This window comes from Apus apus, chromosome 2, assembly GCF_020740795.1.
Source record: "Apus apus isolate bApuApu2 chromosome 2, bApuApu2.pri.cur, whole genome shotgun sequence".
NCBI classification, from domain to species: domain Eukaryota; kingdom Metazoa; phylum Chordata; class Aves; order Apodiformes; family Apodidae; genus Apus; species Apus apus.
In genome coordinates this window covers 31365603-31386514 of record NC_067283.1, presented here as the reverse complement: position 1 = coordinate 31386514, position 20912 = coordinate 31365603, and the positions used below count along the sequence as shown (strand labels likewise).

The window sequence follows — 20912 nt, the reverse complement described above, 5'->3', positions numbered from 1 at the left end:
AGAAACCAAGGTTTCTACTCAGTCAGAGTGCTATACAATATTGCAGAACAGTGATGTCAAAGAAAGCCATAATATTCAAAATAATATAAATTGATGGTTCGCCCTCATGTGGTGTATTTAGCTCATTTCTAGAAAACAGCAGAGCTTCAGAGATGAGCAAATAAAGTGATTTGGCAACTAGATAAATTTTTACATGAAGAGAGATTAAGAAGACTAGCAATACTGTATTTTAAGAGAACAAAAATAGGAAAGGACATGACACAGACAATGCAAAGGCATTTAAAATAATAACTGTGGATAGGCAAGAATGACCATCTCATGTATACATGTAGTATATGAACAAATGGATGTGTAATGAAAATGGATGAACAGTGATTTGAGATAAAGCAAAGGATTTCTGTTTTTCAGATATATTTACCTAAGACCATGAAACTAATACCAAGAGGATACAAAAAACTTATTAATGTTGTTATACCCAATTGCTTAATGAACAAAAAGTTACAAAAGTAAAATTTAATGGAAAATTCAATCAAGATCGAGAAATATGCACTATCTATCTATATTTATATGAAAAAGCATAAGGAAAACAAAGCAATATTTCCCCTGAGTTTTCTTTTTAGGGTTTATACATGAAATTGTAACTTGAAAAGACAAAAAATCAATAGCCAGTACCTATGCTTAAACAGAGTTTATAAGGATAATTTATTTGAAAAACAACAAAAATGCATTTACGTCAAAATTAAATGTCATTAGATTAGGAAATACAAAAATAAAGGTTGGTATACACCAATGCAGTCTCTCAGCCTTACCTATGCTCTATAAGACCACAAGACTACAATGAATATTTGCTAACATTTTGATCAGAGACTAGAATACAGAGTTTTAAACATTTATTTTCTCCCAAAACAAGCACTGCGATCAGTAAGACAGAGTGAAGATTTTCTGCTGCACACCTTCATTTTCTTTCATTTTTATGTGGTTTCAAGTATTAATTTTCATTAATTATCAATTTTGAATTATTTTTTAATTATACATTTTGCTATGCATATGAAATTAAAATTTTTATATAGTTAATCTTCAGCTCTGTCTTCATTTCACCTATGTCTTTTGAATTTGCTTGCCTTCTTAAATTAAAATCATACATGTGACTGCTAAAAGCTTGTGTCAAAGGTAATATTATCATGAACTAGTTCTAATAATTCCAAGAAACACACACACACATTTTATGTAATCTTTTATGGCCAGGTTCATTGATATGCTGTGGCTGTTTTATGCTACTCTGGAGCAGAGCAAAACAGCCAGAGCATACTGGCTGTTTAACCTAAATTTACAGCTCCTTTGTTGAATAAAGCAGTGAAAAGTGGTTGGAAGGCACACCAAAGTTTCCTTCTGTCTCTTGCTTTTCTCTCCTTTTCCTAAACACTTACATTTGTTTCCACTGCCTCCTGCGTCTTCTATATTCTCCTCTATGGAAACACATCTCTCCTGTCCTCTGTAAACTCCAAGTACACACATATACATGTATGCATGGTACAACACAGACCTGAGCCTCTGTCTGCTGCCTCCTTTACTGAGCACACCTGGTAAAATGTGGAGCTTATGAAAATAATTATTTGAACATTAGTAGTTGACCATTGCTCTTATTTTTTTTTCTATAGCTCTTGGCAAAAGAAAGGAGATTACATCCTCATAAACCTGAGTGTAGAATCATCCTTTTTCGAAAATAGCCACCATCTTCTACTGTTTATAAAGATATTAGACCATATTTAACCTGAATAGGTAGAAACAAATGATGAAACGAAACTCTCTAGAGGCAAGGATATATCAGGCCTTGAAAATAATGGAAAAGAGCAGTGCTTTCATTTATCGTAGGACAAAAGAAGATGCCTGTCCTATAGAAAAAGGACATTCTTTCAAGGATTTCCGTAGCTAGATCAGTTGCTTAACTATGACAAACATCCAGCAAACAAAATATTTCTGTCAACATGAAAATGTCTAGTGATTCGATTACTGGGCTTCTTTTTCATTACACAGAAACCTCTCTTGTACATTTCCTACTACCTCCTTGCAGTTAACATGAGTAAACATATTTTCTTGGTAGAAATGGAAAAGAAATAGAAGGGAAAACATATGAAACAGGAGTCTTCATCTTCCAACATGCAACAGCCATTAAATTTGATTTTGCACTAGAAGGAGTTAGTTTAAAAATGCAACAGACTTCTCATATAGCACTGAAATCAAAATGGCAGACACAAAACCAACACCGTAAGTTTTCCTGTTTCCCACTAGAGTCCCACTGGAGCCACCCACTCAACATGCCTTTAAAGTGATTATTCTGTGTTATGCCACTAACTCATCTTCAACTTTTTTGCTTTTTTACACACAAAAGTTGCTTTTTCCTGAAGAAATAGTTGTATTTTCATCAGACAGTTTGGAGGCAGAAAAAAATTTTGGTCTCAAATTCTGTGGACATTATCATTCAGAAGGATCTCTGCTGTGAAATTCGACAGTGAATCAAGCACTAACGAGCTACCTTAGTGTCATGGTTGCTGACAGTTCAAATACGTGCTTGGTGCAATTCTGAGAAGAAGTTCTAGACTCTGCAGGTGAGAAAGTGACTGTTATGTGTAGCCCCTAGAGAGCTTTAGATCATTTTAATGCAAATATGTTCGTTCCTAAGAACTCAAAGGATTAGGCTCACAAGGCCTCAGAAATCACTAAGCTTTGGCTTCTCTCCAGATAGGCTCCACCCATCTGTTATTCACACCTTAGTAACTTTGGAGAGGACCTTTGCCAACAACCTCTCTTGCCTTCACTGAGCACTGCATAACCACTCTGTCCGCTGGGGAGGAGGTATGAAGACAAAAGCACTACAGAGGGCGTAAACACTGTGCCAAGGCAGAAAGGGGCACAGGGTGTAGAGAAATATTTCCTGTCGTCCCTAGTCTTTTGGAGAAAAGGAAAACAGCAGTAACTATTGTAATCAGTCAACATAATTGTATTTCTAAAAACGTAACAAATAAATAAATAAATAAATAAATAAACAATTAACTATTTGACACAAGATATAAACTTCACATTAATTACAAAATTAATCATGAAGTTAAATGGATGTATTTAAAATAACAGCAATACATTTTGCAACCATCAACAATTATTTTAAGGGAGATTCTAAACTTTATTTTGAATTTATATGCACTACACATATACACATCATTAAGGACTTATTTTAGGCGTATGTCTGCAAATGATTAGTCAGTGTGCAGTAGTTTACATGTATTTTATGTTTCTGAATAGTGCTGCTTTGCTCAGGCACAAAGATTGAAATTCCCTCTAACTCTGAAGTAGAGCAATAGGTGCGGCAGCAACACTAGCCACTCTGAACTGTTTACTAGTGCACTTTACACTACAACTGCAAAGTAGGTATTTGAAAAGGTATTATTAAGCCCAGGTATTTGCTGTCAGGATAGCCGGGGTAACAGTTCTGGGTGCAGTCTCAGTTATGTGTCTTCTGTTCAACTAGCAGGACCACCATTCTCCACGGCCTTATATAATTACTGGGACAGGTTGAATCCAAGCCAAGAATTTTGGCATGATCATACCAGATATGTTATTATCAGACACTAATGCCAATTATTTGAAACATCCAGCTCTCCAACTTCCATAAAATCTCATCAAAGAATAAGACAGATATTGGAAAGAGCTTGAGGAAATACTGAGGTATAGAAAATCTGGAGCTTGCCACAGACTATTTGTGGCAATGTTTTTAAATATTGGCCAGTTTTGCCAAGAACATTAAGACCTTTTCCACAATGATAATAATAATGTTATATTGTCAATACATAAAGCCATTTCTGTGTCTAGGGCTTAGACTTAGAATTCAGTTGTGTTATTTATCAGATCCTCTGCATGTTGTTTTATGGACTCCACAGGAGTGCTTCAGAAAAAAAAAATAAAATAAAATTATACTTTTGGTGATATATTTTCAGTAGAATATAATCAAAAGCTATAAAAAGGAAATGTACTGATTCAAACTGAAAGTCTTGAAATTCATTGGATATATGCACTAGTTGTCTCATTGTCTTTCTTGCATATTCTCCTAAATGAAATGTCTTTTCAAACGTAGCGTTTGCCCAATCTTGAAAGGTGAGTGCCCACTAAACCCTTCCACTTGACTGTATTACAGTGAAAGGAAATGATGTATGTAAGACAAGACTACTAAAAGTCTAAAACAGTTTTAAACTGGTTTTATATCCTCTGGTCCCATGAAAATAAGACTAAATTTTATGAAGCATCACCTATGAAATAACAAAATTTAATTTAGAATAAGCTATTGAAAGCAAAGAGAAATGCATGAAATATTACCTGTCATTCTTACTGAGGTGTTTCATAATTATTGACTTTAAAGTAAATAACACTTTACTGCAATTTATAGAAAGAAACAATTGGTCAAATTTGTGAGCATCAGTACGAGATTTACAAGTGAATGAGGGAATCTGGATTTGGACCATACTTTATATTGCTTTCTATCTCCTTTACTTGCATTTAACTGCAGTCAACAGGAACATAAACAGTAATATTCTTCTGCCTGGTATAAACGCTTACATTTAAATACTGTAAGTAGAAAAGCTGGCAGACTTAAAGTCATTTTACTGGAATGTTATAAAAGAAACAAAATGAGTGAGTGATTGAATCATTAGACTTCTTGTTGTTGTTAATTCTGAGTGGGTGATCACAACAAATAAATTATCCACTTTTATTATTTACTAGGCTTTTGTATGCTGGGATACCAGGATTAAGTTAGTTTCACCATGGGTCATTCTCCTGTCTGTCAAGATTGCATTACTTCTTATTCATGTGCTTATGTTCTACAACCAGTTTTCATAACTTTAAAAGAAAAAGGTACCAACCTGAATGCTGTGAGATACTCAACATCGCCCATAGGAGGATCCAAGCCACCTGTCCAAGCAATATTTATATTATATCCTTCACCAGGGCCACTTCCAACCTGAAAAATAAGAACAAAATGCCAGAAGGAGTGAAGAGGAGGAAAGGGGAGGAGGAAAAGAGAAAGGGGAAAAAAAAAAAAAAAAGTCTTCTGTGCTTTAGAAACAAACATCAAACAACATGTCAGATCAGCCAAGCCTTGTTTGACAGGGACTGCTCTGGGTTATGCACTTGTTCTCCACTGGTCCCCGGCTCCCAGTGGACAATTTGGTAATCTGGTGTAATTTAAAGAACCAGAGAAGGACAAGAAAATTAGGGGTAATCATGCAATGCAATTACCTGGAAGATACAAATAAAAATGGGGCTCTAAAGAAATAAACCTAACCTCATTTGGGGCTCCACTGCCGGGGAAGAAGTTGCCTTCATCATAGCGATGGAGGGAAACATACAGGATGCTGGGGTCAGCATAAAAAGCCTGCTGTGTACCGTTGCCATGGTGAACATCCTAAAGGAGAAAGAAAACAGATGACAAATGTAATAATGTCCAAGTCAGTGTACAGAGCTCAGTTCTGCTTTCTTTTACCCCCTCTCTCTCTCTGTTTCTCTCTCTCTCTCCCTTGCCCTCCTTTTGTCTTTCCCTTTCCCCCTCCCTTCACCACCCCATACTTCCTGAACTTTCAGGCAAATTACTCTTTAATGCACTCATTTTTTAAACTGGCTTCTAAAAATCAGGAAACCATAGCGAGCTTGCCCTGGAGACTCCAGATGAGCAGTCATTGAGAAATCCCAGTCCTTTTGTACAATTAGATATTTATACACCGGCTCTTTGTACTCCTTGCCTCAGTGATGGAATCTAGCATCCTGTTTTATGGAAGAATTTTATGACTTATTAACTGCCAACAGTTCATAACCCCTCAGGCTTAATTAACTAGCCTCATTGGCCTCTGAAGAAAGACTAATGTTTAAACTACAAACTAGTATTTTGCAGAAGGATCTATGGTTTACAGAGCTTTTTCACAATACTTGACAGAACACTAAACATAAGTGTATTCATTGATTTGCCAAGTTCCACTATTGAGGTCAAAGGCTCTGTGACCAGCTGAGTAAATTGGCTTTCTTGAAACATTCAGTTCAGTTAGCAGTCCCTCAGCAGTTAGATCCACATCAAAAGAGATGCCAGATGCAGAAAGGACTTCATACTTCATTTCTGCAAAATCATGACGGCAACAGTTGAAGACATAGGAATATGATCTCATTAGCTATTAAATCAACTGGCAGATAGGATGGTGCCTTCCACAATCAAGGAGTGACCTTGGCCAGTCTCCATATTTCAAACATTATATAACGCCAGTGAAAAGAAATTTTGTCATTAAATAAAATACTGAAAAAAATGCTGACAATATATTTTTATTACAAAGCCTAACTGTGTGGACTTTCCCTCTTTTTAAAGTGTTTTTTTTCACAGTTCTACAATTGTTTTGTGTGGTTAGACACACCCAAAATTTTACAAGTGAAAACAGAAAATCCACTTGCCTTTCAGTAAAAGAAAACTGAGTCTTTTTTTAAGTTTCTCCACTGGCATTTGTGAGAAGCTGAAAAATTATAGATATCATTGCTGAAAATTATAGGCATCATTGACTCTCCACTCCTTTGAAATTTCTGATTTAAAGAAAGAATTCAGAAGGGGGACAAAGTCTACTGAATGGCAACAATATCACCTGGAGTGCATTGCTTTTACAAACACTATGAGGTCTGAACAAAATTTAGGATCACAAAAACAATGGTCACATTTTCCTCAGGATGCCTAAACTCCAAGAAGGTTCAAGCTAAGTGCACATTGCCAATGGCATAGCAACCCCTGCCCATGGCTTGCGCTCTTTACCAGCTGATGTAGCCCATGACTTTCACACACATTGTTCAGAACTCTTTACATTGATTGAGTCTTACTTGTACTGCATTGTGCTTGACTTGGACCTCCTCTGGGACCTCTGAGGGGTAATATTATAATGGTTACTTTTTCTCCCTTGAAAGAACTTGAAACAACATGAGGATGAAGTTACAGCCCAACTGTGACTTAATGCCAAGGTTAAATGTAACACATGCTGAAGGTGCAAGAGAGCACACCATGGTGTGAGGGTGTTGGAGATTTGAAGGCAGCCAGCATAGGGTTAGAGGGCTCTAACTGGCAAATGAAGCAAAATCTGGCATGCAGACTAACCCACAATCCCATCCAGTTTTCAAGTGCAAAAAAAAATTGGTTTGCTCCAAAACAGACCCAGATCATGCAAACATACATGCAAGTATGGACGACCTTGGAAGAAGTATTCCAACAACAACCTGAGAAGCTGTGTTGGCCAAATACAGGTATCTGTATCTTTGACTAAAACCATAATAGGACTTCATTTTGTGATTTGAATTAGTCTTTCTTTTCCATGTATATTTGGGGCTTTAGGTATATTCTTATTGTAACAGTTTTCAAATAAAAAGAAAAAATATTAAATGGGCACACAGAGCTCTTTTTATTTTAATAATTATTATTCAAATCTCAAAGCTAACTTTCTTGTCTAAACTTAAATTACATCAAGGGTTACTCTGTCTTGAAGAGCAGTAACTTCTCTGGTTAGACAAAGGAATGTGTTGTTTAAGACTGCGGATGTTACCACATGGGAAATGTGTTCATATTTTGTCCTTAGTAGATCAAATGTATTCAGGGTATGTAAGTCTGTTAAAACGGGAGATTTATTCAATTCATGGAATGAGAAAAGAAAAACTGACAGGCCTTTTTTGAGGTGCAAGAAAAAAAGAAGGAAAAATCAAAAATTTAAAAAAAATAAGAATTTATATATGTAAACATGTAGAGGCTATGAAGACTACACTTGATTTGTAACTAGAGTACATTTTAATGTGTGGGACCGAATATGGCTTCTTAACATTTGCATTGTAGTAACATGTATAGCTGCCAACCAGCATGGGGTCCTGGTCACTATCAAAATACAGCCTTAAAGTTGATTTCAAGTTTCACAACTGTAATTCCATTCTTTCTTTCAGATGCCCAACACTCTCAGTCAGTGAAAATAAAGGCATCACTATTAACTTGCTAATTAATTCAGTTTGGATTGTGATTTATCCATAAGAAACTTTCCATATGAAATTTTGTACATTGTTGCACTGACCATGGAGCAGAGTGGGGACTGGACTGTAACTGCTCCAGGAATGAAGTAATCTGTGTCAGCCATATATTTCTCCCTTTTCACCAGCTGGGTTACTCTGGCCAATGGCATAGAGTCAGAGAGAGGTTGAGCATTCTCCATCAGCTTTCCTGGGTGAGGATAGCAGCTGTGAAGCACAGGTAATCATTTGCACAGGTAATGATTTGCACATTTAACCTTGCCTTGCAAAACTTAAACTGAATCCTTAAGTGCTTATTGGCTGAGTGTGTCAAATGGAAGTGATTTCTTTTCCCGACAAAGTGAATGTAACACTTACAGTCAAAAAGTCTTAAAAACATTCACAAAAGCAAACTGCATAGGTTTTCTCATTAAAATAACAAGAATAAACACTGAGTTCACTTTTGGCTTACATTTACAGCAGTAAAACTCAACTGTAAGATTCAAGTCAGCAAACAGATACAACATACAGTGGAAGGGGCTTTTTCAAGTCTTGTTTCTTGAAGTTTATAATTATGTTCCTAAGTAATAGTAGGACACTCTTAGAAATACTTTTTAAACATTCTAAGAATATCTAACCTACCCATATAGCCATTCTATCACTCATTTTTCACTTGCTGTTCCTTCTCCCACACTCCCCCTTTCTCTGCTTCTCTTCAACAGTCAGTACGCATATTTAACTGAACAAAAGTGCTAGATGGTAAGGCCATGACTTCACAATAAGATTTAATTATGAGTGCAGATATGAACAAGATTTAGACTATTAAGCCCTGCACTTCAAAAACCCTTTAACATATTTTGTCTTTAAATCTTTTATCACCTGCAAAAATTAATTAAGTGCAGATGTAACAGGTTAGGTTTTGATGCCAGGGTTCATTTCCTGTGTATGCTTTGTCAGACACCCTATTACACCTCCTCATGAACTGTAGGAAAACAAAAATGGTGCTCATAAATCAGCATTCAACTTTCCTTGGGCTGTGCATTGGGCTGATCCTTTAAGTGTAAGGCAGAGCTCCAATTCATTATTCATGAAAATAATATAGACAACATGCCAAATGCCATCTGCATTTAAATAATCCATTTGTTAAACATATGAAGTATTGTGTAAGATTGCCTTCTATTAAAATACAAGACATATCGAATTAAGTGGATTTTTAATCACGTAGCTTTCCTTCAGGGAGCCATCAAAAGCTGGCATACATGACTCAAAAACTTCTTAGAGGGAATGACCTGTTGATTTGTTTAATAATATCAAAGTTACACAACAAGTCGAATCATTGCTAGCTGGGGGAAGTGGCCAATTTGGTTGTCAAAGCAACAACATTCTTTAAAGCACATCTGACTATTTAAAGTTTGTATTCTGTAGGGAAAAGTAAACTTGGGTTACTTTAATGGTGGAAGTATCAATTCATTTAAGGACCATAAAAGTTGCCCTGATCTGTGCCTTCTTCTCATTAAATTGCAGTTAACACCATTAAAGTGAAACATAGATGTTTATGGGTTCAGTACTGCCATCCTGGCTTTAATGAGTTCCCAAAATCAGAGGAAATGCACACCTTTATAACTTGCAGGTATTAAAAGCAGGAAAGTCTGACATATAAATACAAATTCATTATCTTTTATCTAGATGCACTGAATGTGTGTTCCTTGCCAAGAATACATACCAGATCTACAATCAATATCTTGCCTATATTTAGCTTGTCTCTCAAGTACTTGGCAGTAATTGCAACCGAATTAAAAAAGCAGAATCCCCTGTGGAACAGAGAAGAACAGAAATAAGAAAGCAAATCAGTCAGGAAAACAGCTATAAATAACGTTCAGAGCATTTTTAAAAATGCTATATGATCTCTGAGGCCATAAATCGGCTTCTGGGAGTACCTAGAAAGCCTTTTCAGTCATCTGCTAACAATTACAGTTCTTCAGAGACATGCACAACACAGGTGATTGCCAGTAACCTTAGTGCTCCGAGATGGGCAATATTCCCTGGTACTTACATGGCTGTTGATTCTTCAGCATGATGGCCTGGGGGCCTTACAACAGCAAAACCATTCTGTAAGAACAAGATAGGTTTTCAATTATAAGCTTAAAAAAATACTTGACTCAGTGCAAAACAGAGTAGCAGGCAGACTGGACTGAAATCTATTAGAGGCTCTTGAGCGCTTTTTCTTCCAATCACCCTTTCAAAGCACTGCCAGAAATAATATATTTGAGAACAGTGGCGTAAAAACTTCTATAAATATACACTTGCACATACATACATACACACACAATGTGATCTAAAGAGGAGGAAAAAGGCAGGATGAGAAAGCCGTTGTTATCCATTCTGATGCTTAGAATTCATATTTAAAAAGAAGCAGAGATCGCTGATCCATTCTTGATCTAAATTCATGCAATGTTACATTTCTCCAGCTTGAGATGCTTCAAAATAAAAGTAGCTCAAGCTATATATTTTACATTATTAGTCAATATTGACCCTACCTTCCCTATGGACTAAATGATAAATTCAGACACACACACACGTGTCATTCCTAACAGCAGAAAAAGAATTACAATGAACATCTCCTATTTCTGCAAGCCATACATTTAACTTGGGAACTTGCCACACTCAAAAGTTTAATAGATTCCCTGAAGTCAGTTTCCAACACACTTTTTGGAATTGTATATAAATTTCATAAAATACAGCACTAGGTTCAGTGATGAACAAGCACATTTTTGCCTCTAGAGTCACTGAAGATGAAAGAAAAATGAAGTTTCTTTCCTTCCAGTGTGAGTAAGGTAAAGGGAAAATAAAACGTAGAAGTACTGGCAAAGTAGCTCTGTTGAGAAAGTCTGGTTATGTATTTTAAAAGTAGTGTCTCATATGGGTGTGTATCACAACAAATTTCTCTTAAAATAGTCAGACCCAGGACTAACACCATTACTTAATCAAATTTACTCTTTATTTCAAATATTGAGCTATATATTTTACATCAAATTAATGGCAATCAACACATATATAAACAATTAGAAATTATAATCCATGCATGAGTATACCAGCAAAATTTATATTATCAAGCAGCCTCACACAAATACCATATATATGGCTGTCAAACCAACCAAGAATCATACTTTCAGAGAGGAGGGGAGAAGAAGAAAAAGGCTGGAATATTTATATATTTTAATAATCAGTATTAAAGTAGTCCAGTTTGGTATATTAAAGTAGTTAAATGTCAAGGTTTCAGCCTTTATTCATCTCAAACACAATAATCACTAAGTTTCCACTCACACTGGTGTAAATAAGGAAGAACAACATAGCAGAGAATAGAGTTACATTGGTACCTAAGAAATCTGTTTATTTACAATCCTATGTGTGTACCTGTGCAATTGTCTATCTATGTTGTTTCACTGGCATTTATTATTAGCAAATATTACCAGGCTATCTCATATAATTTGCTGCTGAACATAATTTAAGCAGCCATCTGCAAAGTTTTGGTGAGTGTGGTCAAAGTTCTATAAGTTTACAGCGAACTTACACTATAATGCAAAACGAGTACATCTGTGAGAGTGTTTCTTCTGGCCGCCATTAATAGAATCTGGGGGATTTGACATCCTGCCTTATTTTGCATTAAATGGCCACATTAGAAAGCAAAAACAAACAAACAACCCACCCAAACCCCCAAAACTACAGACAGAACAAATATATATCTTGATATTTAGGCAGGTATTCTTGGAAGTGGAATATAAATTGCCTACAGATCAACCAAACCATCAAAAAAGGCCTTGTGGACTTCACTAATCTTCAGAAATAAACCAGCTTTACACACTAAGCTAAAACCCTACTCCTTGTCCTTCTGAGGGTTTTTTTTGACATTTCCTTTTCACAGAAAATATGACTTAGAGAATCATTCTGTGAATAATTCACTTGAGGAAGCAAAGTACGGGTGTGCTGAGGAATGTACAGACAGCAAAGTAAAAAGACTCAGAGAAGAAGGTATTACTAGAGTGACAGCGTCATGTTACTGGTATTTCATTCTCTCAATATTTGTAAGAATTCGGAAAAAGCCCATGCATGACTTACAGCTGCCCCTGCTCAGCTCACAGCTCATTATCATCTATCTTTATCAGCATTCCCAAAAGATCAATGTAATTAAGATTATTATCTCTGAGAGGATTTCATAGAGACAGAAAAAAATCAACACTGCTGTTTTTGACAACATGACAGTTACAGTATAGGCTTCCCTTTTCTGTTCCCATACTTTGACAAGACTCTTGGGAAGCCCGGTTTTGTTACAGCAAGTTAATTTTTGCTATCAGAGTATAAGTTAACAATTACAGTTCTCCATGACCATGCAGGTCATTCACGTCAGTGCTGTGACCATTTTTAATGTACTTTTACATTACAAGAAATTCAGTATTCACGTGCAATTATTTTTTTTTTAAAACACAGTGCAAATGTTTTATTGAAAAAAACGTAACAAAATTTTATCAAACACTGAAAACTTGTTAACATATAGTATTAACAGCAAATTTTGTGACATTGATAAAACATTTCATTTCTCCTACTTTCAAACTTTGTATGAACGCAGTGTACATTAGCATAACGGAACATGAATTAATTTATTGAGGCAATATTTAAATACCAGACAGTCAGCTCAGAATACTAGACAGAAAGGCAAAAATCTGCTTTAAAGATAGAAAGACTAACACAGAGTAATATGTTGAACATGAAGCCAACACACATAAATTCAAAGCATTTTTGTACAGAGCCTTATTTATACTAGGATACAGACACCTTTATGTGTAGACAGAACATTAAATTGACTGACAGACATTAACATTAGAAAAAGGATTCATGTCTGAGCCATTATATTATTAACTTTAATTAGATTTGAGGATAAAGAGTAAAGCCTGAACAGAGATATTCTAATATTCTAAAATCTATGCATATTGAAGAACGAAGTCTGCCCAAACTCAGTTTATACAGAAGATCCATTGCAGATATACCCACTTAGCTGGATCTTTAACGAAAACTAAGAAAAATGTCAGTCCTTTTGCACAGTAGGCTAAGTATTCTCTTCTTTCATGATGCCCAACAGGTAGTTGTATGCTTGATTTCCAAAGAACAGTGGTGTATATCCTACTGTCACCTTCTAGTCTTTAGTAGTACAGTTGATTCCTTTCTGTAGTGTGCTGGTTTAGGGTGTAGGGCTGTATCACGCTTGAGTATCTTCAGCCTGGTCTAGCAAAATCATCTGATTTTTGTTGACTCCAAGAAAAGCCAGGGCCATACAAGAAAGAACAATGAACCCCAGCAGGCACTCCCAAGAGCACTTACTGAAGCTACAGAAGTCTTAGGTTCAACACCTTCTTGAGCATGGGAATTAATTTGTAAATATTCTTCCTATATCTGTTTATATATATTTAGATTGCTGATATGAGACAGGTAGTTTTTATAACAATAGGTTTAGAGCCATGCTCTTCCTCAGTTCTTATTCAAAGTTATGAATTTTTAATTATTTCCTGCAGAATAGCAGTCCTTCAACAGAGGACAAAACAGCACTACTGAATCTCAGGTTTAAGGTAAGAGTGTTTTAGATGGAGCTATTACAAATTTATTCCTTCCAGTGAAAAAGAGAAGAAATGGAAGTAGTTTTTGTTTGTTAAGCTGTAAATCCCTGTATGGAAGAGCAATACTATCGATTCCAACTATTCAAGAGTCAAAAGGTACAAACTGAAACTGCGTAGGCTCCATCTGAACATAAGAAAATGCTCTTTTACTGTGAGGATCACAGCTTCCTCAGTAACTTCTGTATACTTCATAAGGAGGCCAGGTACCTAACTCACGGTCTGGATTCCACACTTGAAGCTCAACATCCTCCTAAAGTCAAGCATTAGATTTTCTATTTTCTACAAGTCTAAATCCCCTAAGCTATCTAGCCCTTAGCTCTTAAAATTAGCAGTGCTTAAACATGGCACTCTGGACACACACTTATTTTGAATGGAAAGGCTTTATTTGTGTTTCAATGTGCACGGGCTTCAGAATGAGAAGCAAATCACTGAAGCTAACACTTTATTTCTTTGTAGAAGCTTCTTTCATTATTATACAGAAATTTATCCATTCCTCCTGTCAGAACTGATATTCTTTATCTTTTATATATATACAGCTTTGTGTTCTTATAAAGTTATACAAGAGCCTGTTTCTTTAAATGTAAAATGTGCTCTATACAGTGCCTGTGCCAGGGTGTAACCCCTGAAGTGGTCTTAGTCCCTGCTACCTCTAGCTTAGTTAACTCCTACAATTATGAACATCAGGCCTGTTTTAAGTCTCAGCTGCCTACAACAATGCCCTCGCAACTGGTACACTGAGAAAGATCACCACAGTCTTACCAGAGTCACTTATACAGTAACATGATCCCAAGCTATGCCATCCAGCAGGGAGTGTAAGCAAAGAGAGGTGTAAGGCTGAGGCAATCCTCATGTACCTGTTTAGGACAATTTTACAAGCTATTCATACTGCCAGAGCAGGAGCCAGTATCTGGCCCTGGGGGTCTACGAATGCAGCGAACAAGAACCCATGATTTAACAGAGCAGTATTAGTAGCACGTAGATGTGCCAAGAAAACAGTAATGGACATGAGGGAATACCATTTTGTCTTGCAGAGGAAGCTAGTAGAGGCCAAGAACACAGAAAATGACATTAAACATTTAAGTCTGTGATGGAAACAAAGAGTTCTCTGTCTGCTTTCCTGAAGGTCTTAAAAGATAGCACCAGAAAATATACATGAAAAGCTCGTATTTGCTGGCTAACTTACATACAACTGTGATGGCCTGTTTAGCCACAACTAGCATTAACTTTATTGGGAAAGAAAGCAGACAAAGAGTTTTAAGAACAGAGTGGTCATGGAGATAAGCTACGTACCACACATATAATTAAAGTTGTACTGCTATATGAAATAATAACAGTAATTCAGATATAAATATAACCATAATTGCTGGGATAAAGTATCTAAGAGATGGTTCCACATACATTTTTTGTAATTTTGTAACTCTGCAAAAGCGAAGAATACAAATTACTGTCTAAGATAATTAATTGGTAACTTTGATTGATTTATTTAACACCAGCAAAATAAGCTTTCATTATTGTTTCTTACATATTATGTATTGATAAAATGTATGTCTAGGTGTGGAAAAAAATGCCTCTTTTTGTGGCTGCCACACACCACTCAGTAATTTTTTTTAAGGTGGAGACAGTGTGTTTTAGGGCACAGGGTGCAACAGGGATGTAGAAATAAGGGTAGTGCAGAGCCTGCAGAAGTACTGCCCAGGAGGCAGCTGAGCACCCGGACACTTCCCAGGAAAGAAGACATTTGTAGATAACCAGAGCAGCTGCATCGGGCTGTTCAGAGAGGTATGGAAACTTGCTGGCCTGAAGATTACTGGAGGGAAGACACTGTGGAACTAGGGAAACACTGGTTTTCAGCTCTTTTTATTTATTATGTCCTTAGTAAGATCGTTCATTTTAGTTTTTCTTTTCAGAAAACAGAGCAGTAGAGCTGTGAAAGATGACTAATTTTTATACAGAATACTTTTAGACTAGAAAACTGAGAGCCTGAGTGGTAGAGAGGGGTGATTAAGTTAATTCTACTTATTCAATAGATAAGTATAATTTACGGTACAATGATTCCTCCATAGCTCTGTGTGACAAAGGCCTGGAGAACAGTATTAACCAAGCCCATTTAGAATGACGGTTTCAGGTTCAATGTAAATTATCCACAGATTATACAAAGACATCAGAGTATTAATGATCAAACTCAGGAGGTCTATTTTGGTATTGATTCCACCTGACATATTGGAAAGAACCATCCAAGGAACATATCAGATTCTGGTTCTAAGGAAACTAATTTCAATTGCTTTCAATCTGTTAAATGACCCCTGACTACCAACAGGGCTTCTTTACAAATGTCTGTGTGTGCACATGTACACACACATATACATGATAAGGTAATGAAAGGGCTTGCACTTGGCTTGCACTCAGTTCAGCTGAAGTGGATGTTCAAGACAGTCTCAAACCATGCTTTTAAATTATGTGCCTTTTTTCTTGAGTATTCTTTTGCAATAATTCATTGAAACTTGTTTTAAAAAGAGGGAATAATCATACAAATCCTACCAGCTTTTGATATTTAATGAGTAAATTTAAAATTTAAAATTTAAAATTTAATGTTTAAAATTTAAAATATGCAGTGCTTGCATATTTCTATCTCAGAAAATAGTGCTGCCATCACCAAAGTTAACATATTTTAGGGATATGCAAAATAAACTAGACATTAATCCCTTTTATGGGTACTATACATAAAACAATTAATTCCAACTTATAACAGTATTGAATGGGGTTATTTGAGGCTGAAGGAAACTATTTCACAAATGTTCCTCCGGATTTTCAGTAGTTCTACAATCAGCTCTGGCAGTGAGTTGCTCATTATCATGGAAAGTCATCTCCCATAGCTAAAATAGGTTCTTATTAGATACACTCTTTTTAAGTTATATTATTCATTGGTACATCTTTTTTTCCTGCTAGTCAATTGTAAAATATTAAGGAACAGCCAGAGAAATGTACAATTTATTATCAGAAAAGAAGTTAATACACCTATAATGTTCAAAAATAGCACACAATAAAACAACCATTAAAATAACCGATAATATGATTCTGTGATCTCTATTTTCCTGTGGCAGTGTGAGAGAGGAACAAGACCCTTAGAAGACACTTCCAGGAAAGACTGCAGATGCAGATCTTCTAGGGCCCTCTTTCTGAAGGTACTATCATTAGGTGGAGGCTAGAGAATTATTTCCAAGTTCAGGATCTACACTATGTGTAAGAAATCATATGCAGGGCACTACTTTTATTTCTTCCCAAGCCCTAAGGAATAAATCATAAGACTTCTCTTATCCGTTAAAATTATTTATTGGATATAGCTAATAACTGCAGTGGAATTATATTCACCCAGTTCCACATACTCAACTCTTTTAAAGATCTGTGGTCAGCCAGCAGACTATTAAAAACCACCTCTATAAACCTGTTGGGAAAATCAGAAATTAACAAAGGTAGATAAACAGCTAGACAGGAGAGCTGTGGCAACCATTCCATATAATATAAATACCTCAACAGGAATCAGCAGGTTTCCTAAATTATAAATAGTTGGAAAAGAGTGGCCTTCATGCAATCTTTTGGCTAGTCTCCTAATGTAATATTGCCAAGATGACATCCACCATTTAAGTAAATAATGATTAAAAAAGAAAAGCATAGCATTCAACACAGTATAACATTACATTTATGACACTGTATATTTCAGTGGTGTCATTCTTTATTCCCTATTAAATGTTATCTCAGAAGTGTATCAAATGGATCTTAATGAGTGCACATTCTATTATTAAACAAACCCCCATATCCTTAATTTTGATTATTTAATTTAATTGCAGTAAAAAAATCAAGATTAAAACTCCCCAGAGGAGGGACAATTTGTCTTGATTTAAAAAAAAAAAACACACCACCACAGTAATTTGCTATTATGGCAGCAGTAGAATATCAATAAAACCTATTGCTTTACATCCTGAGCACTGTCATATTGATGCTTTCCCCGTTAGACAAGGAGATCAAAGAAACCTGATGTCTCACAAGAGGTTTCAACTACAGTGAAGAGAACTCTTAACTCTTGGTTAGGTTTTGAACACTGTCCAAATCAGATGAACAACATGTTGCTGTTCTCAGATGAGACCTGTGTGAAATGGGACTGATAGTCTCAGGAAATTCAGTCTGCCTTGAGTGTGAGTTTGACTCAGGCCCAGCTCTGTAGTGAATCTCTCAATTGTTCTGCAGACTTTCATAATTTTGTAGTCTCGACCCTCTCTTAGCAGCATGTACCTATAGTTCAAACCTACTACTATCACTGTATGCAACAGCAAGTGATATCAGTAGAGACCATGAAATAAACATAAAAACTGGAATGTCTCGTCCTTCCTGAAGAGGACTTTAAATGTCAGATGCTAGTCAATACAGGGCAGTTTATGTTTGTAAGTTTCTACACTCTAGCTAGGCAGTGAAGAAAAATAAGTTATTAACTTAATTTTCATTTTATGAAAACAATGTCAGACTTTAAAACATATATATATATTGATAACAGCTGTAAGTAATATTTGGGCTGCTCATACCCACCTACACCAACAAATTTGGTAATTCTCATGTCAAAAAAGCACTTTTTAAATGAATTATTTCAGTTTCTCATTCCTGAGGCTTCTCTTCTCAGAGCTGCTCTGTGCAAGTTAGTTTTACTCTGAGATTACACTAATGGCTGTTTCAGATAAAGGCATCTTTGATTACCCAGTGCAGTGAGTAGATAATCCACTGCCTCTGCTGCTGTAATCTAGAGCATTGCCCCGTGGGGAGGTCTTGCTGGGTATTGCAAGTCTACCACTACAAACTTCAGGACATGCAGCTCTTTCCAGAGAACTGCAGGATTTCAGAGCAAGTCAGTATGACCTGTCTCAGAATTTACTCTTTTTTCTTAAGATGACATCCAATTGACAGCGCACCATCTGATAGCAATCCACAGCAGTAAACCTCCAGGGAAAAACTGCTTCTTGTTTTTCTGTTGCTCTCATCTTGCTGTTTACATGTTGCAGAGCTGTGAAAGCTTATGCACGATTCTTGGAAGGCATTTTTTTTTTCATCCAAATATTCTGAAGCTGTGGCAGATCATTCCATGATCCCATCAAAACTTAATCCTCCCACTCATTGCTCAAAGTACAGGCCACAAATGGTTGCTTCACATGCATATTTGCTCAACGAATGCACATGGAAGTGGTCAGCTTCAGTCACTTCCTCTCAGATCTTCACAAGTACAGTATAGAATTGGCATTTTTCCTATACAAGAAATAGCTGATCAGTGCAACATATATGTTTCTAGTGAAAAAATGGCAGCAAGATGGAAAAGTCACATGCTTAATCATTAAAGTAGATTGGAACACACAGATCTGTGGTGTTAGAATCTTACAGTTACCTAAAATGTCATCCTGAACACCACATAGAAAACCTCAGAAAACACTGCAAAAATCCCCCTAATGCCATTTACCATATGATGGTATTGGGAGTAACTTGCCAGCAAAACACAGGTTTGTGTGGATGCAGTGACACGGGCAGACTCTGCCAAAATAGCTAGTATCAAGATCAGTGCATTTCCAGAACTTCTACTAGCATGCTTTTTCTACTGTCAGTCAAGCCTTAAAAAACCTTTCCACAACCTTAAATTAGGAATACCACATGCAGATTGTTAGTTCATAGAGTTGGCATGGTGGCACGTAAGTCATTGGGCTTCATGCTGGAAGTATAGGAACAGGTTAGAACTTACCAGGAATGGCATGAGTATTCCCAATTCTCTTTCACAGCAAACCCTTTCCATTCCTGTTTTCTTCATGATATGATGTAAGCCATCTACTTGGCACATCTATTGAACAATTACCTTTCCTATATCTCAACTGGAGGTTGCATGAGGCTGTTTCAATTCTTTACACTCTAGACACACAATGTATTTAGAGTCAACAATAATTGTACAGCAAACTACAAACTAGCAATACACTTATAATATTTGTTTATAGACTGTTGTAAAACCAGTAGCAACCAAGGTCTCAGAGTGGCTGAGGTTTGATTCTCTTCAGCTGTTCATCACATATACAAAAACAACTAAAAGCATTAACAGAATCACAGCATCACAGAATGTTAGGGTTTTGAAGGGACCTCTGGAGATCATTGAGTCCAACCCCCCTGCCAGAGCAGGATCATATCTAGGGCAAGTCACTCAGAAATGCACGCTATGGAAAGACACCACGAAAGTACAGAGGCAAACAGCAAAGGTTCTGCAGCAGATGCTGAGCGTATCAGCTGCACACAGGACACATCTCATTATTCTTATCAAAACTTGTTTTATATTGACTTAGAGGCCAGTGTATGTCCCATAGTTGCCAAAGGTAAAAACTAGCTAAAAAATCCTTCTTCACCTTCATTAGGCCCATTGGGCAGGGAAAAAACACTGTGAATTGTGTATTGAATCCTACTCTGCCCACAAAGCTTAAAAGGGATGAAGTACCCATCAAAAGGGATGCACCACAGGATCGTATACAATGTGCCCTCTCCTTGGTCTGGATTTAAGAATTAGTACATTTTCTGTAGTATCTGGCTAATGATTTTGATGTCTGAATATGAAAGTTCAGTAACAGCATTCAATTGGGTCAGAGCTATACTGCTGCATTTCACCTGAGTACGCTGCCATTTATGTACCTATTTATTCTATATCTATGTATATATACACGTTTATATGTTTATATATACCCAAAGATATATACCCATATAGATATATCCCAAATATGCAGCTCATGTATTTTGACCAACATGAAAAAACTCCCAAGATCAAATGCATTTTTTGCATTTTGAAAATAATCATACCATGCTCATTCAACAATATTTATTTCTCTCTTGATTTTTGGAAACAGGACTTAATCCATTAGTATTTGGACTGGAAAGTGAATAAACAGTTTCATTAAGAAGACATGCTAGCTCCAACAATGTTTATTGGGGCAGGCCTGCACTCCGGCTGCATATGGTGTACCTTTAAATAGGGCTGTTAAAATACCAAATAAAATGTCAAAGTCCATCAGGTCTGGAGCTTTTATAAATTGTTTAGACTGGGAATAATTTGGGTTTTGTACCTCATGCCTTGCAGATTGTGCGGCACAGAGATAGGAAAGGAAAGGGGGCCAGGGAGAAGAGCGAGGG

At 36.4% G+C, this 20912-nt stretch overlaps 1 protein-coding gene across 1 annotated transcript in view; it reads right to left on the bottom strand.

The window, feature by feature from the left end:
* HDAC9 (histone deacetylase 9) overlaps nt 1-20912 on the bottom strand; it is a 286192-nt gene that overhangs the window by 91156 nt on the left and 174124 nt on the right. Inside the window, exons 17-20 of the mRNA XM_051609619.1 lie at nt 10109-10164; nt 9779-9866; nt 5333-5452; nt 4911-5008 (exon numbers count right to left, since the gene is read on the bottom strand). Coding sequence (XP_051465579.1) covers nt 4911-5008; nt 5333-5452; nt 9779-9866; nt 10109-10164 — 362 coding nt within the window. The remainder of the gene's footprint in view (nt 1-4910; nt 5009-5332; nt 5453-9778; nt 9867-10108; nt 10165-20912) is intronic.